Below are 27866 nucleotides of genomic sequence, written 5' to 3'. Positions count from 1 at the left end.
ATCTTTCCACTCTGGAACCCGTTCTCAAAAAGATTGCGTTTTGTGCACCCAAAACGCCGGTGCCGTGTGGACGCCAGGCCTAAACGACAAGCAATTGTATCGGAGTCACCTGAATCCTTTGCCGTGTGGACAGGGCCTATATGTTGTGGGAAGAACCTGAACTGAGCAGTTCATGTGGGGAAACCCACCAACATCCCAGAGTTGAAGCTGTTCTGTACGTAGGAATGGGCTAAAATTCCTCCAAGCCGGTGTGCAGGACTGATCAGCAGTTACCGGAAACATTTAGTTGCAGTTATTGCTGCACAGGGGGGTCACACCAGATACTGAAAGCAAAGGTTCACATACTTTTGCCACTCACAGATTTGTAATATTGGATAATTTTCCTCAAAAATAAATAACCAAGTATAATATTTTTCTCTCATTTGTTTAACAGGTTTTTCTTTATCTACTTTTAGGACTTGTGTGAAAATCTGATGATGTTTTAGGTCATATTTATGCAGACATGTAGAAAATTCTAAAGGGTTCACAAACATTCAAGCACCACTGTATGGTATATACCTGGTGTGCTATGAGACAAAGTGTGCTGTGGAATTTTGAGCAACCCCATGTGTTTTTAGACAGGCTCATGAAATAATATATATTTTTAAATACAACAATGACTCTGCTTTTTAATTAAAAAGGGTTGTAATCACTTCATCTCATCTCATTATCTCTAGCCGCTTTATCCTGTTCTACAGGGTCGCAGGCAAGCTGGAGCCTATCCCAGCTGACTATGGGCGAGGGGCAGGGTACACCCTGGACAAGTCGCCAGGTCATCCCAGGGCTGACACATAGACACGGACAACCATTCACGTTCACACCTATGGTGAATTTAGAGTCACCAGTTAACCTAACCTGCATGTCTTTGGACTGTGGGGGAAACCGGAGCACCCGGAGGAAGCCCACATGGACACGTGGAGAACATGCAAACTCCACAGAGAAAGGCCCTTGCTGGCCACGGAGCTCGAACCCGAACCTTCTTACTGTGAGGCAACAACGCTAACCACTACACCACCCGTTGTAATCACTTATTTAGAAATTTTACATTTTTTAAAACTAAATGGCCTTTAATCCCATTCTCAGTTTGATTTTGAAAATAATTTTAGGTCCAGGGAGGAGGATTATTGTTGTCGTGACCAGAAAAGGCAGTCACCCTAGATGTTGCCAGTTCCACTGAGCCTTGCCAGAGTGCAAAGGCTCATGGGACTGTTAATATTTAAGCTTAGAGAGTATTAGGAGCTAAATAGCAATGGGCCACCTTGACCAAGACTCCTGCAGTAATTGATCACCTTTGGCCAGTATTTCTGATGGACATGCATCTTGGAGTAAAATAAAACATCTCCTTGAACCATGTTATGTACAGACCACAGGATATCACGAGAAGTCAACCAGTCCCTATCCCAGTCCACCGTCCCTCCCTGCCTGAAGTCCTCTCGATAGTTCCACTGCCAAAAGCAGACCATCAGCAGCAGCCTGAATGACCACTGTCCAGTGGCACTTACTGCTGTCATCATGAAGTGCTTTGAGAAACTGGTCTGAACTCCTCATCGCAAGCTTCCCACCCATGTTAGACAGACACCAGTATGCTTGCAGAGCTAACAGGTCCCACAACTTTCCACACTGCCCTTACTCACCTTGAGCAACAGGAGAACTATGTTGGGCTGCTCTTTGTGAACTTTACCTCAGCATTCAACACCATTCTCCTTCACAGACTGGTGTCCAAGCTGACAGACCTGGGACTGTCTCAATCCATCTGCCTTTGGATAAAGGACTTCCTGTCTGATTGCTCCCAAAGGGTCAGAGTAGGCACCCCCACATCTCAGCCTTAGCACTGGCTTCCCACAGGGCTGTGTGCTGAACCCCCTACTCTTCACCCTCTTCACTTACGACTGCATCCCGCTCACTCCAGTAATGACATTGTCAAATTTGCGGATGATACTACCATAGTGGGGCTCATCTCTGGGGGGAAGGAGTCTGCTTATCAGGATGACGTGGACCAGCTGTCTGGGTGGTGCAGAGACAACAACCTGGTCCTCAACACTACCAAAGCCAAGGAGCTGCTCATAGACTTCAGGAAAAAGAAAACGGACATTCAGCCTATTCTCATCAGTGGGGAATGTGTAGAGAGGATCTTGGACTTCCGGTTCCTGGGGGTGCACATGGAGGAGGACCTGACCTGGAGCACCAACACCACGCAAGTGATAAATAAGGCACAGCAGAGACTTCCTGAGGATCCTCAGGAAGAACCACCTCACTCAAAAACTGCTTGTGTCCTTCTACCATTGCACCACAGAGAGCATACTTACATACTGCATCAGTGTGTGGTTTGCTAACTGCATAGCAGTAGAGAGGAAAGTGCTCCAGAAGGTCATCACCACCGCCCAGATAATCATCGGATGCCCTGTCCCCTGCCTGGAAGAGCTTTACAGTTCCTGCTGCCTCAAAAGAACCCAGGGTATATTAAAAGATCCGTCCCACCCCAGATATTCTCTCTTTGAACTGATGCCCTTGGGCAGACAGTTCAGGTCAATTAAGAGATGGACAAATAGACCTCTTGCGCATGACGTCACGCATCCCATGATAATTTCACCTGGGGGTCAGCCAGGCACCGTCTTTTGTGTAAGTAAGGCTTAACCTGTCTTCGAAATGGTTAATTTTTGTGCTGTTTTTAGGGCCTGAGCACTGAGGTGCACTGTAGGTGCAAAGCCCTATTGTTTTCGGCATGTTGTTTTTTTCTTCTAATTTTTTTTTCTCTGCAGGAAAACTTGTTTTTGAGGCACTTGCGATGCTTAAACTCATGAATTTTGGCACACTGATCAAATGTGCATAAGATCACAATGTTGCACTGAGCAAGGGACTGGGCGTGGCCCCAAAGCTCTATAGTGCCCCCAAGAACAAGCTATGGTTGAGATGAAGTTGCTCGGATCAGCAGGAGATTTGGTGTGATCAATACTCTTGTGGTAAAGGACAAATTTCACTTGGGTGTATATGACTCCGCCCAACAGGAAGTCAGCCATGCTGGATGGAATGAGGGATTTTGAAATGTTCCGGCGCTGTTCTGAGGGGCTTACAGTGGCCAAAAACTCATGGAATGTTGCATGTTTGTCCTGTGATACAATTTGAGGTGATTATTGAAAATTCGTGTAGGTGGGTTTCATTAACTCCATAGTGCCACCTAGTTAAACAAAGCTAGAATTGACACGGGCTGAAACGATTATTCGAGTAACTCAAATAATTCAATTACAAAAAATGTTCGAGGCAAATTCTTTGCCTCGAGGCTTCGTTTAATTCATGTCACCAAAGTCCGTCTATTTTAAATGTCTCTGCTATCGTATTACTCCCGCTTTGTAGACGACTGCGCAGCTCCGGTATCATTGTTTCACACAGACTGTAATAATTGACGCGCATTTCAAAGATTTAAGGCGGCACGATTTAATTTGCTCTCTGGCAGTGGCGGAAAACGAAGATACCGGTGTGCGTAAAAGGCAGAAAATTTCTAAAGTGTGGGACCATTTTACGCTTCGTAAGGCGTACAACGTAGTGCAGTGTGTACACTGTAAAACGGACCTGGCCTACCATAATAGTACTTCGTCACTGCTGCAGCACCTGAACCAAAAGCATCCTCACATGAACTGCACTTCTCCAAGCGGACTGGGAGCCTCTACAAGGTAACGTATTTTTACGATTGCTAACTGATATGAACACTCGCTTGTTAGAACATTAGTACAGTATTTGTAATTATTTGTAGCCTGTGTTATGAGTCGATAGTGATGAGGCATGATAAGTAACGAGAGCAAATGCCCCAAAATCTCACTCGTAATTCATCCCTCTTCATCTCTCCCTCCCGCGCGTGTACGCACGCACAGAGGTTACATCTCAAAACACACCTTCCCCATACATAAAGTAGTAATAATAAAATGCTACAGATGGACGAATCTACATTCATTCGTATATAGATTTACTTTTGGGCGAGTTTATAGCATTTGTTGTACAAATCAATGTTTTTTTTTGTTTTTTTTTTTCCCCCCCACAGTACATCACAACAGCGCATGGACAGCTTCGTTCGTTCAGGCCCCCATACACTGTGGAAGAAGCTGCAGTTTTTACCAACAGCATTTTAAATATGCTCATCACAGACATGTGCCCACTGTCCATGGTGGAGGACACAGGATTTAAGAATATGATCAAAGCTTTCAATCCCAAATACACCATTCCCTCAAGAACATATTTCACAAATATGATGGAGGAAAAGTACTCAGAAATAACATACATTAAAGAGTGTTCTTCAGGAGACAGACTGTGTTGCACTGACAACAGACACTTGGATGAGTGTGGCCACAGAGGCTTATCTGGGGGTCACATGTCATTTTTTTGGGAGATGATTGGGAAATGAAGTCCCTCTCCCTTACTACAATGCCTCTAGAGGAGAGGCATACAGCCACAAACATTGCAGATTGGCTGGAGGAGGCTGCTACCAAATTTCACATTCCTTTTGAAAAGGTGAAGGCAGTTGTCCATGACAATGGGGCCAATGTAGTGGCAGCTGCTAGAATTCTGAAAGAGAGACACAGATGGGCCTCTGTTAGATGTGCAGGGCACACACTGAATTTGGTTGTGTAGAATACACTGAAAAATAACAAAACCATCTCAAGTTGTGTGGCCTCTGCGAGATGCCTGGTGGAGCACTTTAAAAAGAGTGAACTGGCCTGAACAAAACTTAAAGAAAAGCAGCAGCAAATGGGAGTGCAACAGCACATGTTGGTACAGGATGTCAGTACTCGGTGGAACAGTACACTTCATATGCTATCCAGGCTCCTTGAACAGAGATGGCCAGTGGCTGCAGCTCTTTCCGATCCTGCAGTCAACCCACGGGGAAAGCATCACTATTTGGATCTGAAGCTGGAGCAGGGGATCTTGACTGAAGAACTGACTCAGATTCCTGAACCTTTCAAGGGGGCTACAGTGTTCCTGAGTGGGGAACAATATGTGACCCTGTCTGCGCTTCCTCAGCTGGTACAGACCCTCAGGAAATCCACCCTGAGTTCAGCTTTTGAAACTGCACCAGTGAGGGCATGTCAAGTTTATTTGTATAGCACTTTTAACAATAAGCATTGTCGCAAAGCAGCTTTACAGAATTTGAACGACTTAAAACATGAGCTAATTTTGTCCCTAATCTATCCCCAATGAGCAAGCCTGTGGCGACGGTGGCAAGGAAAACTCCCTCAAACGACATGAGGAAGAAACCTTGAGAGGAACCAGACTCAAAAAGGAACCCATCCTCATTTGGGCAACAACAGACAGCATGACTATAACATTAACAGTTTTAACATGACAGTTTCGTTGATGATGTAACTCTTCATTGATGGAAACTTGAGTGCAAAACTGTTCATGACAACTGCAGTCCTAAAGTTAGCAAGTCAACTGTAGTCCTCAGCCATAAAAGCATTACTGTAAGAGTCCAGAGCGTCCTCCAGGTGGAACTTTCAACTGTCCTCATGGGGCCGTCCTCCACAGGAGCGATGCGATAAAACTCCAACCAGACACAGGGCACCAGGATGGATCAAGCAGGTCTGGGGGGCAGAAGAGGTCAGCATCTCAATCTCAGGACCAACATGTAACTCAGAGGGACAGATGGGGGGGGGGGGGGAGAAAACACAGGTTGTTAGGTATGCCCTAAAAATGACACAAGTATTAAGTCTGTGTGGTAGGCTCACAGAGACGAGAGTCTTGACATCGGGCATAATACACAACAATGGCATGTTAATATGGTTAAAAAATATCATGACCTGCTCTGGCTGGATGCTTGATTGGGTGATGGGAGCACACTCCTCAGCAGTGATGGGATGCAGATGGGACCCTTAGGGCTGGCCAAGACAATTCAGTTACATTTCACCGGGTCTGGGACATGCGACAGACTGTCTGACTGCCGATTCCCTGCAGGCTACGATAGCCAGTTGAGGTCTCCACCAAAAGATTTCCTGTTGACTCCATGTAACTCAGAGGGACAGATTTGGGGGGAGGGATTGTTAGGGTTGTTAGGTATGCCCAACGTCACCTGAATAAGTAGGAACAGTATACATATTGCACTGAGTACAAGCAGGGACTCTGGCAACTAACTATGACAGCATAACTAAAAGGGGAGAGCCAGAAGGTAACACAGGCATGAGGGAGCCCCGGGACATAAAGCAGCCAGCCACTACACCGTCAACAAACTCGAGTGAGCAAGCGAGTGGGGACTGACAGCATCCAAACATCCCAGTTTACCAAAACACTCTGTCTGAGAACCCTCCAGATCTACACCTTTACCTCATAAACACCATTAACACAAGGCTTGACTAAACAGATATGTTTTCAGCCTAGACTTAAACACTGAGACTGTGTCTGATTCCCGAACATTACTTGGAAGGCTGTTCCATAACTGTGGAGCTTTGTAAGAAAAGGCTCTGCCCCCTGATGTAGCCTTCACTATACGAGGTACCAGCAAATAGCCTGCACCTTTTGATCCAAGTAGGTGTGGCGGGTCATAGAGGAACAGAAGTTCACTCAGGTACTGTGGTGCGAGACCATTTAGTGCTTTAAAGGTCAATAGTAGTATTTTTATAATCAATACGAAATTTGATTGGGAGCCAATGCAGTGTGGATAAGACAGGCGTGATGTGGTCATATTTTCTAGTTCTAGTAAGGACTCTTGCTGCTGCATTTTGAAGTAACTGGAGCTTGTTTATGCACTTATTGGAACATCCAGACAGTAAGGCATTACAATAATCCAACCTGGAGGTAACGAAAGCATGAACTAGTTTTTCCGCATCATGTAATGACATTAAATTTCTTATCTTAGCAATATTTCTGAGATGAAAGAAAGCTATCCGGGTAATGTTATCAATGTGAGTATTGAATGAAAGACTGGGGTCAATAATCACTCTGAGGTCTTTTACTGCTGCACGTGAAGAAACAGGAAGGCCATCCAGAGTCACTGTGTAATCAGAAAACTTGCTTCTAGCTGTATATGGTCCTAGTACAAGTACTTCAGTCTTGTCAGAGTTAAGCAGAAGGAAGTTAATAAGCATCCAGTGTCTGTCCTTAACACATTCCTCAGTTCTATAAAGCTGGTGTCTCTCATCAGGTTTTGCAGAAACATACAACTGTGTGTCATCAGCATAACAGTGGAAACTAATACAATGTTTACAAATATCATCACTCAGAGGTAACATATAGAGAAAAAAGCAGTGGACCCAAGACAGAACCTTGTGGAACACCAAACTTTACTGCAGTACGTCTAGAAATATCACCATTTATATCAACATACTGATAACGATCAGTTAAATAAGAGCTGAGCCAGGAGAGGGCCATTTCCTTAACTCCCACAACATTTCCTAGTCTATCCAGAAGAATGGAATGATCAGTCAGACCCTCCAGGATTTTGCGATGTTGCGATTTGCAAATTCAACCAATCCCCGCGAATTCAGGGCGGTGTTGCAATTATATCCAATCACTGCAACTTTCCCGCAAATTTGACCAATCGTTGGCGTCGTCTTGAGGTGACGTCGACAAACTACCTTCCGCTTTACTTCCAGTGTTGCCAGATTGGGTGGTTTCAAGTGCATTTTGGCGGGTTTTGAACATATTTTGGGCTGGAAAATGTCAGCAGTATCTGGCAACACTGCTTACTTCCGTGTTTCCGTTCAAGAGAAGCAGCATGTGCGAGACAGTGTTTATATAGGCTTAAATTCTGTTACTGAAAGTGTGTTATGTTTACAGTGAAGGACTGTGTGCACTTTACATTATTTTTTTACTTAATACAATAAATTAATGGATGCCAACATGGTATTTTATTTTCCATTGTTTAGGCAGCTTCAGCATCATACTGTGAGATTCTGTTCAAATTGTTTGTTTTTTTTCTTCGATGAAGCCTGAGCCATTTATTTTATTAGTTTATAATTATTGTTTAATTTAGTCTTCAGGAGAGACTGCCTGCACACAGTACTAGTATTAATAGTTTTTTTTCTTACATGAAAGCTGAGGCATTTATATTATATTTTAAGGTAACTTCATGTTGTGCTGTGAGGTTCTCTGCACTTTAACTTTTGAACCAACAGGTGCATTTGGATAAGTAAAGCCTATTTTTCTGCATTTTTGTAGTCCTGGTAATCTTTTATATTGGTAAAGTTGTTTATAGGACCATTTCTCAGTGTCCTTTTTTTTAATCAATAGTTTTTCAGTAATAATATTTAACATATCACTCAATTTTAATCACAAAAAGAGAAAATCGCAACAATTCCTTGCAACTTTCACTTCCTCCCGCAATGTAATCGCAACAAAAACATAAACACTGCAACTTTCATCGCAATTTTTTGGAACCCCCCCCGCAACATCAGACATTTTAGCCCGCAACAATCACAAAAAAGGACTGCGAAATCCTGGGGGGACTGATCAATGGTATCAAATGCTGCACTAAGGTCAAGCAACACAAGTAGTGAGACACAGCCCTGATCAGACGCCAACAGGAGGTCGTTTACTACTTTAACCAAAGCTATTTCTGTGCTGTGATTAGGTCTAAATCCTGACTGATACATTTCATGGATGTTATTCCTATGTAAATATGAGCATAACTGCTGTGCCACAGCTTTTTCAAGGATCTTGGAGTTATCTCCAAGTTATCTCTTGGAGTTATCTCCAACCTTTATAGGGGAGGTTTGATATTGGCCTATAATTGGACAGCTGACAGGGATCAAGGTAAGGTTTTTTTAAAGCCGAGGTCACAACCGGACGTACGATTTTTTTGGCCGTGCAATTTTTGGAGTTTCCCAAATCGCTGCATTTATTTATTTATTTATTTATTTATTTATTTATTTTTGTTCGTGGAGAAAGACGCACGTTGGCTGTAAGTTTGTCTTGCAACCTGAAAAAAATGTAAACGCCCGTAGAGTTTGTTTGACATGACAAAGAACCTCTGCGGCTGGTCTGTGGCCAGTCTACGGCTTAAAAATCAGCACGTTACACGCGCGCCCTCCGTGCGTTTCTTGCGTTTTTTGCACGTAGACCGGCCGTAGGAGCACGTATGGCCAGTTGTGACCTAGGCTTAATCAGGGGTTTGATAAGTGCTAGTTTAAAGGATTTGGGTACATAGCCAATCGTAAGAGAAAAATTTATTATTTTTAGAAGTGGTTCAATTACTTCAGGTATTATCTGTTTGAATAGACGTGTAGGTAAGGGATCTAGTATGCAAGGTGAGACTTTTGATGCCGAGATTAATGAAAGTAATTCAGTTTCTTTAAGGGGAGTAAAACATTCTAACTGATGATCTGATACAGTTATATAGTTAACTACAAGGTCACTTTCATTGTCTGACCTTAAATTAGTAGTTTAAATTTTTTGTCGGATATTCTCAATTTTGTCAATAAAAAAAAAATCATGAAATCGTTACTATTATATACTGCAGGTGTGCATGTGTCTATAGTGGACTTATTCCTGGTTAATTTTGCTACAGTATTAAATAGGAATCTAGGATTATTTTTGTTATCTTCTATTATGGAGGAGAGATATGTTGATCTCGCAGCACTAAGAGCTTTTCTATACTTCAAGAAGCTCTCCTTCCATGCTAATTTGAACACTACCAATTTTGTTTGATGCCATTTACGTTCCAATTTTTGAGTGATCGGTTTTAATGTGCGAGTGTCATCATTATACCAGGGTGTTAATTTTTTGTCTCTGACCATTTTCCTTTTTAGAGGAGCTACATTATCTAAGGTATGGCGGAATGTTGACTCTAAGCATTCAGTTGCCTGGTCAAGTTCTGCAGGGGCTGACAGTGACCCAATCAAAGTTGATAACTCTGGGAGATCATTTATAAAGCTCTGTGCAGTAGTTGACGTGAATGTACGTTTAATACAGTAGCGTGGTGAGGTGCATATATTATTACTCAGACATAATTTGAATGAGATGAGATAATGATCTGAGATAACTTCAGACTGTGGAAGTATGACTATATTGTCTACGTTTAATCTGAATGTTAGTATTAGATCAAGGGTGTGACCACCATTATGGGTCGGTCCTATGACATTCTGCTTAATCCCTACTGAATCTAAAATGGCCACAAACGCTGTTTTCAGAGGTCTTCTGGGTTATCGAAGTGAATATTAAAATCTCCGACAACTAAAGCTTTGTCTAAGGAAATAACCAGATCTGAGATAAAATCTGCAAATTCAGAAAGAAACTCAGAACATGGCCCCGGGGGCCTGTAAATAATAAGCAATGGAATTAACTGGGTAGACTTATTTTTCAAGGCTACATACATTTATACGAGTATGAAGAACTTCAGATGTATTCAATTTATAACCAGGTTTTTGTGTTACACCTAGATAATCATTATAAATAACCGCAACGCCTCCTCCTCTGCCAGTTTGACGAGGCTGGTGTATATAACTGTATCCAGGAGGACTCGCTTCATTTAATGCTATATATTCATTTGGCTTAATCCATGTTTCAGTTAAACAAAGTACATTAAACTCCTGATCAGTAATGAGTTCATTAACCATTAGTGCTTTAGATGTAAGAGATCTAATATTTAATAGCCCCGCCTTTAGATCAAAGGTGCTGGCAGCAGCTGTACAGTCAGTATGATCTAATTTTATATTGATTAGGTTACTGGAGCAAACTCTCTGAAAATTTCTACCTTTTTGTTGAGCTCGGGGAGCAGACACAGTCTTGATGTAGTGGACCCTGAGTGATGACTCTGTGCAGCTAGCAGACAGTCAGTTTAGCCTGTTCGTCTGCTCCCTGGCCTTGGCTCTAGATTGTCAGAAATTAACTAGGCCTGTTCTGAGACTATGACCTATGCTGCAGGAAATGAGAGCAGCACCTTCCCGAGTGGGATGGATGCCATCCCACCCTAACAGGCCAGCAGTGCCCTCAAAATTAGCCCAATTATCTATTAAAGCCCACACTGTTTTCAGAGCACCACCTAGACAGCCAGCAGTTCAGCGACCATAACCTCTGCTGTAAGCTACATCGCCACGCCGCATTGGGATGGGGCCAGAGCATACTACAGCATCGGACATCGCCTTCGCTAATTTAAACACCTCTACAAAGTTACTCTTAGTAACCTCAGAATGACGAAGGCGTATATCATTAGCTCCTGCATGGATAACTATCTTTGAGAACCTGTGCTTGCCTAGGACCCTAAGATTACCTGCTATGTCGGGCTCCCTGGCTCCCGGTATACACCTGACTAAAGCTGCTGGTGCCCCTAAAGGCTGAGCTAATTTCACATGCCGTATGATAGAGTCCCCTATAACCAGAGCTATTTCAGGTTTCTCAGCAGGTGCATCACTAAGGAGAGCAAACCTGTTCGACATGTGACGCGGAGAGGAGTGGTGCTCCCGTGGGCGAGCCTCAGCGGTAGCTTTGGCTCTATGCTTATGCCACCTAGTCGTCACCCATTCGCCCCACTGTAAGGGCTCTAATGCCGGAGTTGGGGGATTACTAACTCCACCTAGGGCATCCAGACTTTCTCCTACAGAAACTACACTGTTCTCACGCGCACTAACCTTCTCTAAAGCCTGGACACGCGCTTCTAGCACTGGAATCTTCTCCGTCAGAGAGCTAACTAATAATTTCAGGGTCTTGCAGCTGAACAGATCACTGACAGGTGGGAAGACCTATTTGTATTTAAACCTATGGACCCTAACACTGCCCTCCTTGCTGCTGCCTTGGACCCCCGGTTCAGAAAACTTAAGTTCTTGCCTTCTGAAGAATCATTTAAGGTCCAAAGCACAATTCAAACAATGGCACTAACTGTCAAAGGCAAGAAAGACAGTCTAATGAGCGGGGAAATGAATCCACCACCAACATAGAAGAAGACCACCCAGCGACTCAAGTCCAGGGATCATCTCTCAATGTTCTCGGATCATCATCAGACTCCAATAGCAGTGATGAAGAGGATGATGAGAAGCAAAATCAAGAGGTGCAGAGGGAGGTGTTACAATATTTTGGTGAACATCCTCTCTCCAAAAAAGAGGATCCACTGCCATGGTGGAGAGCAAATGCAGCAAGATATCCAACTCTGGCTAAGCTTGCAAAGTCTTTTCTGAGTATTCCAGCCATCTCAGCGCCCTCAGAGCGTTTGTTCTCTGCTGCTGGGAGCATTGCCTCAGAGCGTAGGGCAAGCCTTACTTCTGGCCATGTCAGTATACTGACTTTTTTGCATTGTAACCACCATTTACTCTTTTAAAGGCTTGCACATGCATTGCACACACATGCACTAAGACAAATTTCTCTCTCTCTCTCTCTCTCTCTCTCTCTCTCTCTCTCTCTCTCTCTCTCATATGCATTGCTCTAAGACAAGCACTCACTATCTTGCACAAAGACAAACATTCTACTCTACCTACCTACCTACCTCATCTGGATACAATTGGAAAATGAACTGTACTGTTTAAGTTGGATTATTAGTAATACTTGAATTATTATTTTTTTTGCTATTTTGTACCTTTTATACTTTTTATTTATTCTCAGATGGGCTATTGCACGGGGTACACCCCTTTTTCCATTTTTATTAAGATAAAACTAAAGACAAATAGGTTGTATTTCATAGGTTTTTTTTCCATGTACATCATAAATGTTTCACAGAAATGTTGATTAAATGGGCTTAGTTCTGGAGCCAATAAGCCAAAGGTTTTAAGCTTTGATCTAATAAGTGTTGAGTTTGAATAAAAACTTTTTTTGGGGGGAGGAATAACAGCCAATTGCTTGCTCATTTTAAGAGGCCTTTCATGTTGCATAACACACTATTGATATAATTGTTTAAAAACACAAGTGTAATTTATCCGATTACTCGATTAATCGATGAAAAAATCGACAGAATACTCGATTCCAAAAATATTCGATAGCTGCAGCCCTAATTGACACCTTGTACATATTCAAAAACTCATGAAATCTGGGACACACATCTGTCATGGGCACCCCTACTCTGCCGTAGGGGCTTGACCCCAGGTGTGTCTGGGCAACTCCATAGCGCCCACATATGTTATTGGTATACAGTTTCACCTATCCATGTCAAATTTGGTAGATAGATGAAATAAATAGATGAACAAAATTGCCTATACATTGCATCAGCCATATTCAACAGTAAGGGAGATTTTTGGTTTTGTGCGTTTTGACACGTGATACGCTTTAACAAGCTCCTCCTCGGTGGTTTGGTGGATCCATGCCATATTTGGCATACGTCATTTCAAGATGTTGATGTTAAATTGTGAAGGGATTTGTGATATGTCGCAAAATGTTGAAATGGCGAACCAATAAATGTATATGTTACGCCATGCAAGCAGGAAGTGAGTCATAAATTCACCATGCATTGCCTGATGCAGCTCAAACTTCAGAGGTTATAGGCTATCATTGTTCTGGAGATACCCACATGCCCAAAGACATCCTCTGGTATTGCGCCACCATTTGGACATGGACAACAATGACTCCATTGCCAAAACACCTGTTACATTTTGATGTACTCTTCCTAGGCAGTTTGTTGGATTCATGCCATGTTTTTGGTATACGTCATGTCAAGATGTTGCTGATTAAGTTGCGAAGGGATTTGCAATACCTGGCAAAATGTTGAAATGGCGAGCCAATAAATTTATGCCGCACAAACAGGAAGCATGTCAAAAATTCACCATGCATTGCCTGATATGGCTAAAAATTCACAGGTTACAGGATACGATGGTTCTGATCTCCACGTGCCCAATTTGACCCTGTGGTATAGCGGCACCATGTGGACATGGACAATAATGATTCCATTGCCTAAAAACTTTGACTCATGAAATATGGCGCTCACATCAGTCCTGGCCATCGCTACTCAGGGATAGAGGTTTGACCCCGGGTGTTTCCGTTGGACTCCATAGCGCCCCCACATGTCATTTAGACTTCTGCCCGGTATATAGATTCACCTATCAGTGTCAAAAATGGTAGGTGTGTGGGGTGCCCCAAGATGAACAAAACTGAAATGCACATTGTTTGTCAATTGACTTGTGACAGGATTTGTGATATCTTGCAGGATGTTGAAATGGTGAACCAGTAAATTTGTATGTTTTGACATGTAAACAGGAAGTATGTCATAAATTCACCATGCATTGCCTGATAGAGCTAAAGCCTCACAGGTTATAGGTTATAAGACATTAGGGTTCTGACAATATCCCCATGCCCAAAGTGAGCCTCTTGTGTAACACCACCATTTGGACTTGGACAGTAATGATTCCATTGCTGAAAAACTCTGACTCCTGAAACTTGGTACACACATCAGTGCTGGCACCTGTTACTCAGGGATAGAGGCTTGGCCCCAGGTGTAATGCCGTATTGTTTTTGGCATGTTCTCGTGTGCGAGGGCCTTTTATCGCTGTTAGTGGCTATATTTGTTATTTTTCTTCAAAACTTTGCCATTTTGGAGGTGATTTCCATGGGCAAAAACTCATGAAATTTGGTTCACACATCAGTCATGCGGGCGGCACAGTGGTGTAGTGGTTAGCCCTGTCGCCTCACAGCAAGAAGGTCCGGGTTCGATCCCCGTGGCCGGCGAGGGCCTTTCTGTGTGGAGTTAGCATGTTCTCCCCGTGTCCGCGTGGGTTTCCTCCGGGTGCTCCGGTTTCCCCCACAGTCCAAAGACATGCAGGTTAGGTTAACTGGTGACTCTAAATTGACCGTAGGTGTGAATGTGAGTGTGAATGGTTGTCTGTGTCTGTGTGTCAGCCCTGTGATGACCTGGCGACTTGTCCAGGGTGTACCCCGCCTTTCGCCCGTAGTCAGCTGGGATAGGCTCCAGCTTGCCTGCGACCGTGTAGAACAGGATAAAGCGGCTACAGATAATGAGATGAGACATCAGTCATGCACACCGCTACTCGGCAATAGGGGCTTGACCCCCAGGTATCTCCGGGGGACTCCATAGCGCCCCCATATGTCTTTGAGACACCTCCCTGGTATATAGCTCCACCTATCTATGTTAAATTTGGTAGGTGTGTGGACTGCCCCTAGACCAGGGGTCTGCAACCCTAGGCACGCGTGCCACAACTGGTACGCCGAGGAATTTCCAGTGGCACACTGACGATGATACACAAACCTAATTATTCAACACATTAAAAACGTTCAAATGTCATCTTGAACTGTCATTGGCTGTTGCATGGCGAGCCTGCTCTTTTAGCATGACTACACAACAATATAGCGCCCCCTCCCAGTGTTGCCAGATACTGCTGACGTTTTCCAGCCCAAAATATGTTCAAAACCCACCAAAATGCACTTAAAACCGCCCAATCTGGCAACACTGCCCCCTCCCCATATTTCTCACGAGATGGGCCCACTTGATGCAGCAGTTGTGCTAAGATGGCAAAGAAGCCGACAGTTTGGGCTTTCCTCTCCTCGTGGACCAAAGAATATGGGTTCGTTTCTCAGAGGGACCGTGCTGTGTGCACGTTGTGTTTTGAAAGTGTTGTGTGTCGAACATCCAGTGTTAAACGTCATTTCGAGGCAAAGCACGAAAAGACTTTCAAAGATCAGGCAGATAGGGACGAATCAATCTCACGCGCAGTGTGCGGATATGGGAAGCAAGCCCACACTTTAACAGTCTTTGCCTCAGCTAAAAACAATGCCACTGAAGCTAGCTATATAATTTCTCACTGCATAGCTAAACATGGAAAGCCATTCACAGACAGTGAATACATTAAGGAGGCCTTTCTCTCCGGCTCGGATAGTCTTTTTGAGGGGCTACCAAATAAAGAGACAATAAAATCAAGAATAAAAGACATGCCTGTATCAGTCAGAACTGTTGAGCGACAAATTGGTGAAATGGCAGAAAACGTAAGGGTGCAGCAAACAACTGGCATAAAAGATGCAGCAGTATTTAGCATTGCGCTTGACGAAAGCGTAGATGTGAATGATGTGGCACGTTTGGCAGTGATGGCAAGATATTGTGATGTGACTGTGAGAGAGGAGCTCTGCTGTTTAAAGCCAATGAATCCTGCTGGGCATCTTTACCCGAAAAGTTCAACTGTCTTTGCAATATCGCACTGGCTTTGTCAGTGTTCGGATCAACGTATCTGTGTGAACAGATATTTTCGCACATGAAGAATGTACTTTGCCCCTCCCGAAGTTGTCTGACAACAGGCCAATCGGAAGCATGCGTCCAACTCAAAGTGACAATTACCATCCCCACATCTCGGAGCTAAGTAAGGGGAAGCAGGGCCAGGGATCACACTGACTGATAGGCAAAACATTTATTTTGTAACAAGGCTACTTCAAATTTGCAGTTTATTGTTAAGCCACTTTATGTACGTAGGCTACTTGTCAATGTTCTCTGACACTCATTATTTAATTTTTTTTCTGTAGTTTTATTATTCATCAGTTCCATTTCCATTAGGCTGCTACATCTTTATTATGAATAGCTTGGGCCTGTTACCTACTGAAAGATTTTGAATGTTATTTTGTGAATTTGTATAAGCTGCTTGCAATGTTGTTATCCAATGTGTGTGGGGGGGGTGTTCTTAAACCTTGTGTGTGAGGTTAATGGCATAAAACAAGTGCAATGGTGTTTTACATTTGCTCAATGCATTAAATATCCATATCCGTCTAAAATGTGTGTTGTCTAAGTACACTTAGTTAACAACACCTATTTGAATGACACACTAACAAGAAAATTTCAAATTGGCACTACATGGCAAAAAGGTTGCCGACCCCTGCCCTAGACGAACAAAATTGCAATATTCATTGCATCAGTCATACTCAGCAGGAAGTGAGATATTTTTAGTTTTGTGCATTTTGACAGGTTACATTTTAATGTACTCCTCCTAGGGGGTTTGTTGGATCCATGCCATATTTGGTAGACGTCATGTCAAGATATCGCTGATGTTAAATTGCAAAGGGATTTGCGATATTTTGCAAGGTGTTGAAATGGCGAACCAATAAATTTATATGATGCACTATGCAAACAGAAAGTGTCATAAAGTCACCATGCATTGCCTGATACAGCTTAAACTTCACAGATTATAGGATATCATGTTTCTGAAGATCTCCACATGCCCAAAGTCATCCTCTGGTATAGCACCACTGTTTGGACATGGACAGTAATGATTCCATTGCCAAAAAACTCAGTCATGAAATTTGGTACACACACCAATCCTGGCAACAACTACTCATGGATAGAGGCTTGAACCCAGGTGTGTCCAGGGGACTCCATAGCGCCCCCACATGTCATTGAGACTTTTGCCCAGTATAGTTTCACCTATCCACGTCAGAATTGGTAGGTGTGTCTGGTGCCCCAAGATAAACAAACCTGAAATGTAAATTTGCTAAAACAATGGACTTGCGACAGGATTTGCGATATGTTGCATGATGTTGAAATGGCGAGCCGATATGTTTTACCATGCAAACAAGAAGTGTATCATAAATTCACCATGCATTGCCTGATATGGCTAAAACTTCACGTTGTAAGCCATACTGGTTCTGATGACATCCACATGCTCAAAGTGACCCTCTGGTATAGTGGCACCATTTGGACCTGGACAGTAATTACTCCACTGGCGACCCCCGTGGGGACCCGGGGTAGAATAGGTCCCTAGCACCCCCTTGCTGATCGTAAGAGGCGACAAATGGGGCGACTTGTTTGCCGCAAGTTGCTACCCGTGTCAGTGGAGGACGAATGCCTGGTACTTGAGAAATGTGGCTGGCTGCGGCTCCCACAAGTCCAACACAGTGCTTTGGCTCCTACTTCACTTAGACAGGAGGTTGGAAGGGCCTGATCCAATCAATCGGCTTGTCAAAGTCTTTTATTTTTCCTTAAAGACTTTGGCTGAGGGTCAATCGAGTGATATGAACATTTTTGTTTAAATTGCTCGAGTATACCATTCCTGTATCCTTGATGCATATCTGGAGGAGAACCGCGGCTCTGTGCATCCCCTAGTTGGGCTCCGAGGTGGGTGAGGAGCAGAGATGATTAATTTTTATCCACAAATATGGCTACTAATCAACCCAATAAGAGAAGATTCATGGATCAAGACTTAGGTGACAGCTCTGAAATGGCATTGATATACCCCCCTAAAATAAATAACTGGCCCAAATTTATAGTTCTGGAATCTGTAACACCAGACATGCCCCTCGCTAAGTTGTCCCCTTTTGGGATTCAGAAAGGAATCTCAGGAACAGCGGGGGCTGTTAAAGATGTTAAGAAACTGCGATCTGGTCAGATTTTAGTCGAATGTTCAAGAAAGTCTCATGCAGACAATTTATTACACTGTAATAGTTTAGCAGGAGTACCTATGCGGACCTTCCCTCACCTCCATCTGAATAGCTGCAAAGGAGTAATCCGCACTAGAGACCTCCATGATCTGGAAGAAGCTGACATAGCTACTGAATTGAAAGAGCAAGGCGTGACTCATGTAAGGAGAATTACCTTGAAAAGGGATGATAAAATCATAAAAACTGGTACCTACATCTTGACCTTCAATCTACATGACCATCCTGAAAGAATCCTAATCGGATACTTAAGTGTGCAGGTGGATAAATACATCCCTAACCCTTTGAGATGTTTCAATTGCCAAAAATTTGGCCATGGCTCTGCTAGATGCAAAAATAAATCAGTTTGCTGTACTTGTGGAGATGATGGGCATGAACTAATCTGTACAAGACCACAAAAATGCTGTAACTGCCAAGGGAATCATCCAGCCTCATCAAAGGACTGCCCTGTATGGATTAAAGAGAAAGAAATTCAAAGGATAAGGGTCATTAAGAAAATAAGCTATCCACAGGCAAGGAAACAGGTGGAAGGATCTTCCTTGTACAAGTTCCAGCAATCTTTTGCTTCTATTGTGAAACCCCCTATGAAGTCAACTGAATGTCAAACAGACTTTACCTGGCTGAACAAAGATAAGCCGCAATTGATTTAGTGGAAACAACATCTTCAACTTCCAATAAAAACAAAAACATGAATTCCCAGTCTTCTGCCAGTCAAACGTCTGTCATGATTGAATCTTCTCAACCATCAAAAGAGAAAAAGAAATAGACAAATACTACTTCTCAGTCTAAATCAAGTCAAGAAAATAGGAATGGAAACTATAAGGATGTGGAAATGAAGGAACCCTCAACCCCTTGCAGCTGAAGCTCCTCCCCCAAAAGTAGGAGCAAGGGCCCTGTTCCTGTTCTACCCACATGACAATAGTTAGCCACATTTATTCAATGGAACTGCCGTGGTTTTAAAGCAAACTTCTCTGAACTGCAGCGATTAGCTGCTTTTTTCAATCCTCTTGTCTTCCGCCTTCAAGAAACTCACCTATCGCCTAATAATATTATGTCCTTAAAAAATTATACAATGTTTAATGCCTATGGCCCAAATGTTCATCGTCCTTCAGGTGGGGCAGCTGTCCTGGTACGGAATGACATAATTCACAGCCACCTTGTAATTACTACTCATCTGCAAGTGGTGGCAGTCCGTATAACACTTCATAAAGTAGTTACTTTGTGCTCCGTCTATATTCCTCCTGATGTCACTGTAACTTTGCACGACCTGGATGACTTAACTGACCAACTGCCTACCCCATACCTCCTCTTAGGGGACTTTAATGCACATAGCCCTGCATGGGGTGGGAATCATTCAAATGCTAAAGGAAAGACTTTGGAAGATTTTATCTCTAAAAATGACTTATGCCTGTGGAATGATGGATCTTTTACCTATTTACATCCAGGCCATGGTACTTACTCAGCAATTGATTTATCAATATGTGATCCTGACATCTTGCTTGACTTCTCTTGGCGACCCTTGGATGACCTTTGTGGGAGCGATCATTTCCCCTTGATCATGACATCTACTGAAGCGGATATACAGTTAAGACCTCCTAGATGGCAGCTTAAAAAAGCTAACTGGAATGGCTTCAAACACCTTTGTGACACCCAACTTGGTCATTTACCCCAAAATATCGAAAATCCTGTTGAGCACTTCACTGAAACATTGATAGCAATTGCGGAGGAAACTGTCCCTAAGACCTCAGGAAAGCCCCACCGTAAGTCCAACCCATGGTTTAATGACAACTGCAAAAAGGCCATTGACTCCCGGAAGAAAGCAGAGAGAATTTTTAACAAACATCCAACAACAGAAAATCTCACCAGATTGAAAATCTGCCGAGCTCAAGCATGTAGTACTATCAGTGAGTCTAAAGCACAAAGCTGGAGACAATATGTTTCCAGTCTTACATCTGATGCATCCTCAAAAAAGGTGTGGAGTTTTATTAAAAAGATGAAGGCAAAAAGTGGAACCTCAAGTTCAGCACTTGAAATGTCAAGAAGGTCTTCTGACAACAAAGCAGCACATTGTTGATAAACTTGCTGAAACGTTTGAAAAGAACTCCTCTGTGGAAAACTGTCGACCTGAATTTCAAGCTTTGTGCAGGAAAGAGGAGGGAAAGGACTTGAATTTCCTGTCAGATAATTCAGAACCGTACAATCAGCCTTTCTCAATGGATGAACTTCTCTGCTCCATAAGAAACTCCCATGATACTGCAGTGGGCCCTGATGCAATTCACTATCAGTTCTTAAAAAACCTGCCATCCAGTGCATTAGCCCATCTCCTGACAATATTTAATGCGCTCTGGGAATCAGGAAATGTTCCACCATCTTGGCAAAAAGCATTTATTATCCCCATTCCCAAACCAGGCAAAGATCACACTGACCCCACAAACTACCGTCCAATAGCCTTAACTAGTTGTTTATGCAAAACCATGGAAAGGATGGTGAATAATAGGCTAGTTTGGATGCTTGAAACAGCAGGACATTTGACTGAATATCAATGTGGCTTCAGGAAGGGGAAGAGTACAGTGGACCACCTTATTCGACTGGAGTCCTTTATACGTGATGGATTCATCAGAAAAGAACGTGGTAGCATTTTTTTTTTTTACCTTGAAAAAGCCTATGATACAACGTGGAAATATGGTATTCTAAAGGATCTGTACTGTATGGGATTCAGAGGCCATCTGCCTATTTTTATCTCAAACGTTTTGTCCAACAGACGTTTCCAGGTCCAACTGGGTACTACTTTTTCAACTCCACATTTTCAAGAGCTAGGAGTCCCTCAAGGCAGCATTCTCTCTGTCACCCTATTCAGTGTCAAAATCAATAGCATTGTACAAGCAATTAGCCCACATTTGTTTTGCAGCCTTTATATCGATGACCTCTGTATCTGCTTCAGAGGAAAATATACGAGTACAATTGAGAGACAACTCCAATTATGCATAAACAAGATCAGTACTTGGTCGATTCAAAATGGCTTCAAGTTTTCTAAATCTAAAACTGTCTGTACTCATTTTTGTCAACTTAGATCATTACATCATGATCCTCTGCTCTACATGGATGGTGCACCAATCCAAGTGGTGAAAGAAGTTAAATTTCTTGGGCTTACTTTTGATAACAACAAATTATCCTTCATTCCACACATTAAATGTCTCAAGAAGAGATGCTTTAAAACTTTGGATATTTTAAAAGTTCTATCAAAGACAAAGTGGGGAGCAGAGTGGACTGTGCTGCTGCGTCTTTATAGAGCACTTGTGAGGTCCCGTTTGGACTATGAGAGCATTGTCTACGGATCAGCAAGGAAATCATACATTCAGACGCTGGACACTGTGCATCATCAAGGCTTAAGACTGGTCTTGGGAGCCTTCAGAACCTCACCAGTTCGGAGCCTGTATGTGGAGGCAAGAGAACCCCCCCCCCCTTCAGTTAAGGCGCCTAAAACTTGCTCTACAGTATGTAATCAAACTCAAAGCAAACAAAAATAATCCTGCTTACAGTGCTGTCTTTCACCCCCAGTTTTTGCAGTTTTATGAAGCTAAACCTAGGTCTATCAGACCTTTTGGAATACGCATACAACCCTTCCTGGAGGATTTGAACATTGATCTGGACAGTCTGCAATCTTCACATGTTTGTTCCACTCCCCCTTGGACCTTGAGACAACCTGTAATTGTGCAGGACCCAAGTCACAGAAAGAAATCTAGCACACATCCAAACGAGTACCAGAGTTGTTTCCTTGATGTAAGACAGCGCTTCCCTTTGCACATCACAATCTATACTGATGGCTCAAAAACGGATACTTGTGTGTCGTCAGTGATGGTAGTCGCTTCTAACCAGTGTGGAATATGTATCCCAAACCTGTGCTTTATTTTTACAGCCGAAGCCCAAGCCTTGCTCTTGGGCCTTGAATACATAGAGTCCAATCAACAAAAATCTTTAATTTGCACAGACTCTAGGTCATGCCTTCAGGCATTGGAGTTTTTAAAGACTGATCACCCCCTGATTACCAAAATACTTGAAAAAGTAGATCAACTAACTAAACTTAACATGGATATTATTTTTTGCTGGGTCCCTGGTCACGTGGGCCTGAGTGGTAATGAAAAGGCAGACAGTGCTGCTAAAGGAGCCCTGAATGAAGACATTTCTCAATGCCAAATCCCTGTCTCTGACATTAAACCTGTGCTTTGTTCTTACATAAGTGATATATGGCAAGCCGAATGGGATGAATGTGCTGGAAATAAGCTGCATGACATATGTAATACAGTGAAACAAGTGATAACCCAGTCATTTTCATGCAGACATGATCAAGTTGTGTATACAAGGTGTAGAATTGGACATTCTAGACTCACCCATGTTTTTTTATTAACTGGAGGAGAACCTCCCCTTTGTGATCTTTGTGGTAGTCTCTTATCAATTAAGCATATTTTATCTTGCTCTGCCCTTAGAGTAAAAAGACAAATTTTTTAAAGATGACACTATATTTGATATTTTTAATAAGGTCCCACCTTTAAAGGTTTTAAACTTTTTAAAGTGTATTGATGTGAACAAACTTATTTAATGTATTTATTTATTTGATTGTTGGTTTTGAATATGTTAAGTTAAATTTATTACCTGTATTTGTCATGAAATAGCCACAGCTGCTTAACTGGCAATAAACGAAAACAAACAAACAAACTCCACTGGCGAAAAATTAAAACTCATGAAATTTGGTACACACCTAAATCCTGGCCATCACTATTCAGGGATGGAAGCATGGCACCAGTTGTGTCCGGGGGACTCCATAGTGCCCCATACGTCATTGAGACTCATGAGATTTGATAGGTGTGTGGAGTGCCCCTAGATGAACAAAATTGCAATATACAATGCATCAGCCATACTCAACAGGAAGTGACTTATTTTTGGTTTTGTGCATTTTGACATGTTAGAATTTTGACATGCTCATCCAAGGCAGTTTGCTGTGTTCATGCCATATTTGGTGTACAGGATGTCAAGATGTTGCTGATGTTAAATTGCAAAGGGATTTGTGATATCTTACAAGATGGTGTAGTGGTTAGCATGGTCGCCTCACAGCAAGAAGGTTCCGGGTTCGAACCCAGCAGCCGGCGAGGGCCTTTCTGTGTGGAGTTTAGATTTCCTCCTCATGTCTGCGTGGGTTTCCTCCGGGTGCTCCGGTTTCCCCCACAATCCAAAGACATGCAGTCAGGTTGACGTGAGGTGCCCTTGAGCAAGGTACCTGACCCCTGACTGCTCCCCGGGCGCTCTGGTGTGGCTGCCCACTGCTCTGAGTGTGTGTGTGTTTTCACTGCTTCAGATGGGTTAAATGCAGAGGATGAATTTCACTGTGCTTGAAGTGTGCATGTGACAAAGGTTTCTTCTTCTTTAAGATGTTGAAATGGCTAAACAATAAATTTGTGTTCCGTCATGTAAACAGAAAGTGTGTCATAAATTCACCATGCATTGTCTGATATAGCTCAAACTTCACAGGTTATAGGATATAATGATTCTTATGATGGGCACATGCCCAAACTGACCCTCTGGTATAGCGCCACCATTTGCACATGGACAGTAATGACTCCACTGCCAAAAAATTAATCACCAGTGGTGCATACATCAGATACCCAGGCTTTTGTTTCACATCTCAGTGCATTGTTTGATGAGCAAATGTAACTGGTCGCAGAACCGGAGATGCAAGGGCCCCTCATTGCCACTTGCAGCTATATTTTCTTCTCCTCCTCCTCTTTATTTATTTATTCATTTTTTTTCCCTCTGCGGAAGAACTCGTTTTTGAGGCACTTGTGATGCTCGAAAACTCGTGCGTAAAATCACATAGTTACACTGATCAAGGGACTAGGCATGGTCCCAAAGCTCTATAGCGCCCCCGAGAACAAGCTATGGTTCATAGAACCATAAATGAAGTTGCTCGGATCGGCATGAGATTTGGTGTGATCCATACTCTGTGTGATACAGGACAAAGTTCACTTAGTTGTATATGACTCCGCCCAACATGAAGTCAGCCATGTTGGATGGAATGTGGGATTTTTAAATTTTCCCGCGCTGTTTTGAGGGGCTTATGATGGGTAAGAACTCATGAAATTTTGCACATTTGTCCTATAATACGATTTGAGTGAATATGGTAAATTAGGGGCAGCATGGTGGTGTAGTGGTTAGTGCTGTCGCCTCACAGCAAGAAGGTCCGCGTTCGAGCCCCATGGCTGGCAAGGGCCTTTCTGTGCGGAGTTTGCATGTTCTCCCCGTGTCCGCGTGGGTTTCCTCCGGATGCTCCGGTTTCCCCCACAGTCCAAAGACATGCAGGTTAGGTTAACTGGTGACTCTAAATTGAGCGTAGGTGTGAATGTGAGTGTGAATGGTTGTCTGTGTCTGTGTCAGCCCTGTGATGACCTGGCGACTTGTCCAGGGTGTACCCCGCCTTTCGCCCGTAGTCAGCTGGGATAGGCTCCAGCTTGCCTGCGACCCTGTAGAAGGATAAAGCAGCTAGAGATAATGAGATGAGGTTTATTGATTTTATTTATTTATTTATTTATTTTTAATAAGCAGATGTTGCACTGGTAGGATGGCATCCAATTTCAGTGTACAATGTGCAGTGACAGATATATTCAAAAGTGGAGATTTCTGTCTCATGATTCCTCCTTCCAAACACACTTGCCACATTAGTTCACTCCCCATCAACATGCTCCGAGGATCTGTCGCACAATCACGGTCGTCTTCTTTTACACTTTGAGTTGAGAGGGATTTCTTTCACAGATACCCTAACTTGCAAGAGAACAGATAGGGGTTCCATTGACAGTATTTATTAAAAAAAAAAAAAAAAGACAGAATAACTACAGTGGTGCTTGAAAGTTTGTGAACCCTTTAGAATTTTCTATATTTCTGCATAAATATGCCCTAAAACAACAACAGATTTTCACACAAGTCCTAAAAGTAGATAAAGAGAACCCAGTTAAACAAATGAGACAACAATATTATACTTGGTCATTTTATTTGTTGAGAAAAATGATCCAATTACATATCTGTGAGTGGCAAAAGTATACGAACCTTTGCTTTCAGTATCTGGTGTGACCCCCTTGTGCAGGAATAACTGCAACTAAACGTTTCTGGTAACTGTTGATCGGTCCTGCACACTGGCTTGGAGGAATTTTAGCCCATTCCTCCATACAGAACAGCTTCAACTCTGGGATGTTGGTGGGTTTCCTTACATGAACTGCTCACTTCAGGTCCTTCCACAACATTTCGGTTGGATAAAGGTCAGGACATTGACCTGGCCATTCCAAAACATTCACTTTATTCTCTTTTCTTTGGTAGAACTACTTGTGTGCTTAGGATCGTTGTCTTGCTGCATGACCCACCTTCTCTTGAGATTCAGTTCATGGACAGATGTCCTGACATTTTCCTTTAGAATTTGCTGGTATAATTCAGAATTCATTGTTCCATCAATGATGGCAAGCCATCCTAGCCCAGATGCAGCAAAACAGGCCCAAACCATGATACTACCACCACCATGTTTCACAGATGGGATAAGGTTCTTATGCTGGAATGCAGTGTTTTCCTTTCTCCAAACATAACGCTTCTCATTTAAACCAAAAAATTCTATTTTGGTCTCATCCGACCACAAAACATTTTCCAATAGCCTTCTGGCTTGTCCACATGATCTTTAGCAAACTGCAAATGAGCAGCAGTGTTCTTTTTGACGAGCAGTGGCTTTCTCCTTGCAACCCTGCCATACACACCATTTGTTGTTCAAGTGTTCTCCTGATGGTGGATTCATGAACATTAACATTAGCCAATGTGAGAGAGGTCTTCAGTTGCTTAGAAGTTACCCAGGGGTCCTTTGTGACCTCGCCGACTATTACATGCCTTGCTCTTGGAGTGATCTTTGTTGGTTGACCACTCCTGGGGAGGGTAACAATGGTCTTGAATTTCCTCAGTTTGTACATAATCTGTCTGACTGTGGATTGGTGGAGTCCAAACTCTTTAGAGATGGTTTTGTAACCTTTTCCAGCCTGATGAGCATCAACAGTGCTTTTTCTGAGGTCCTCAGAAATCTCCTTTGTTCGTGCCATGATACACTTCCACAAACGTGTTGTGAAGATCAGACTTTGATAGATCCCTGTTCTTTAAAAAAAAACAGGGTTCCCACTCACACCTGATTGTCATCCCATTGATTGAAAACACCTGACTCTAATTTCACCTTCAAATTAACTGCTAATCCTAGAGGTTCACGTACTTTTCCCACTCACAGATATGTAATATTGGATCATTTTCCTCAATAAATAAATAAATGACCAAGTATAATATTTTTGTTTAACTTGTTTAACTGGGTTCTTCTTATGTACTTTTAGGACTTGTGTGAAATTCTGATGACGTTTTAGGTAATATTTATGTAGAAATATAGAAAATTCTAAAGGGTTTACCACTGTATGTTTCCCTCAGGATTTTGTGAAACTATGGTCAGTGGACCTCACTTGGGGGCATGCTCCCTTGTAAGATAATTTTGTTTATTTTAAAGTTAAATGTATCAAACTGGTGCACTTTGAGAGCAAAATTAAGAGTTTAGCTTGATGAAGAACTTGCTCAAAACAATTTTGTGCTTTAGTAATTTAAGCATAAACATACTGGTTGTAATGCCACAGCAAAAAGGCCACACCTGCAAATCATGGTTAATGAGTTTAACAGTTCATAAACGGTTAAAAAATGACTAGAGCATACATTTCAGCCCTCAAAGGAAGGAAGCAGAAGTGGTTACCTGTGTTTAATTGGTTCTTTTTTTTTTTTTTAGAAAATATTGAATAGAGAACATACAGACTAATTTCAATTTAGCCAAAAATAAACCTATTTTGAACTTTGGTTAGAGCATGTGCTTGTATTTTGAATGACGAATACATGCTACCAGATGTGTTAGCAGCTTTTCTTACTCAAATAAGCTAAACCTCTACAAATTCAACAGCTCGTTGTTTTAAAGCAAGGAGATGAGAGTCTGACACTCTGCTGTTAATGTTCCCTAACTAAGCTAAAGTTTGAATGTTAATTATCAATGCAAACTTCTGCATTGATGTTATCTGTTTGCTGTCTTAAATTGATAACCATGGTATTGTGTTGGGACTTGTGGATGACTGTAGTAGATACTGTAAAGTTAATGTTATCAGTCTCAAATCAAATGGTGGTGTGTTCTGAAAATGCTTCCGCCACCATGGTCTAGGTAACTCATGGAAAACACTGTAATGAGCGTTGCCTCACGTTTTTAATATATTATAAAATTACCTGTCTGATTTACCTATCTGTTTAATAATTGACAGTCTGTTGTCATACAATCTGGGTCAAACCTTGCGAATGACCTTCTAGCCCATCATAATATGTGTAACATTCATAATCGATAACCGACTTTAATTTGGTGTGCCTTGATGTTCTGGTTTGACCTTTGATGTGCTTCAGCCCCAGCAAGCTTGAAAACCTCTGGTACATATGACAGTCAGTTATGGTTGGGCAAGTTCCAGCAGTTTTAAATGAAGATG

The 27866-nt window shown here is 42.5% G+C and overlaps 1 protein-coding gene across 7 annotated transcripts in view; it reads left to right on the top strand.

Moving 5' to 3' along the window:
* The window catches only part of LOC132865868 (zinc finger protein 883-like), a 105946-nt gene that overhangs the window by 65842 nt on the left and 12238 nt on the right, over positions 1-27866 (top strand). The window contains exon 2 of one of the 7 annotated variants that reach the window (XM_060898380.1): positions 3643-3707. The exons of 5 other annotated variants lie outside the window; for them this stretch is intronic. Coding sequence is in view for 1 of the 2 variants with exons in the window: in XM_060898379.1 (XP_060754362.1) it covers positions 2542-2658 (117 nt within the window). In the remaining variant the exon portion in view is untranslated. Of the gene's footprint in view, positions 1-1841; positions 2659-3642; positions 3708-27866 lie in introns of those variants that run through there. One more of the 7 variants, XM_060898379.1, reaches the window with a different exon arrangement.

This window comes from Neoarius graeffei, chromosome 18 (assembly GCF_027579695.1).
Source record: "Neoarius graeffei isolate fNeoGra1 chromosome 18, fNeoGra1.pri, whole genome shotgun sequence".
NCBI classification, from domain to species: Eukaryota; Metazoa; Chordata; class Actinopteri; order Siluriformes; family Ariidae; genus Neoarius; species Neoarius graeffei.
Note: the sequence above shows the minus strand (reverse complement) of the source record. Positions and strands in the feature narration are given on the sequence as shown.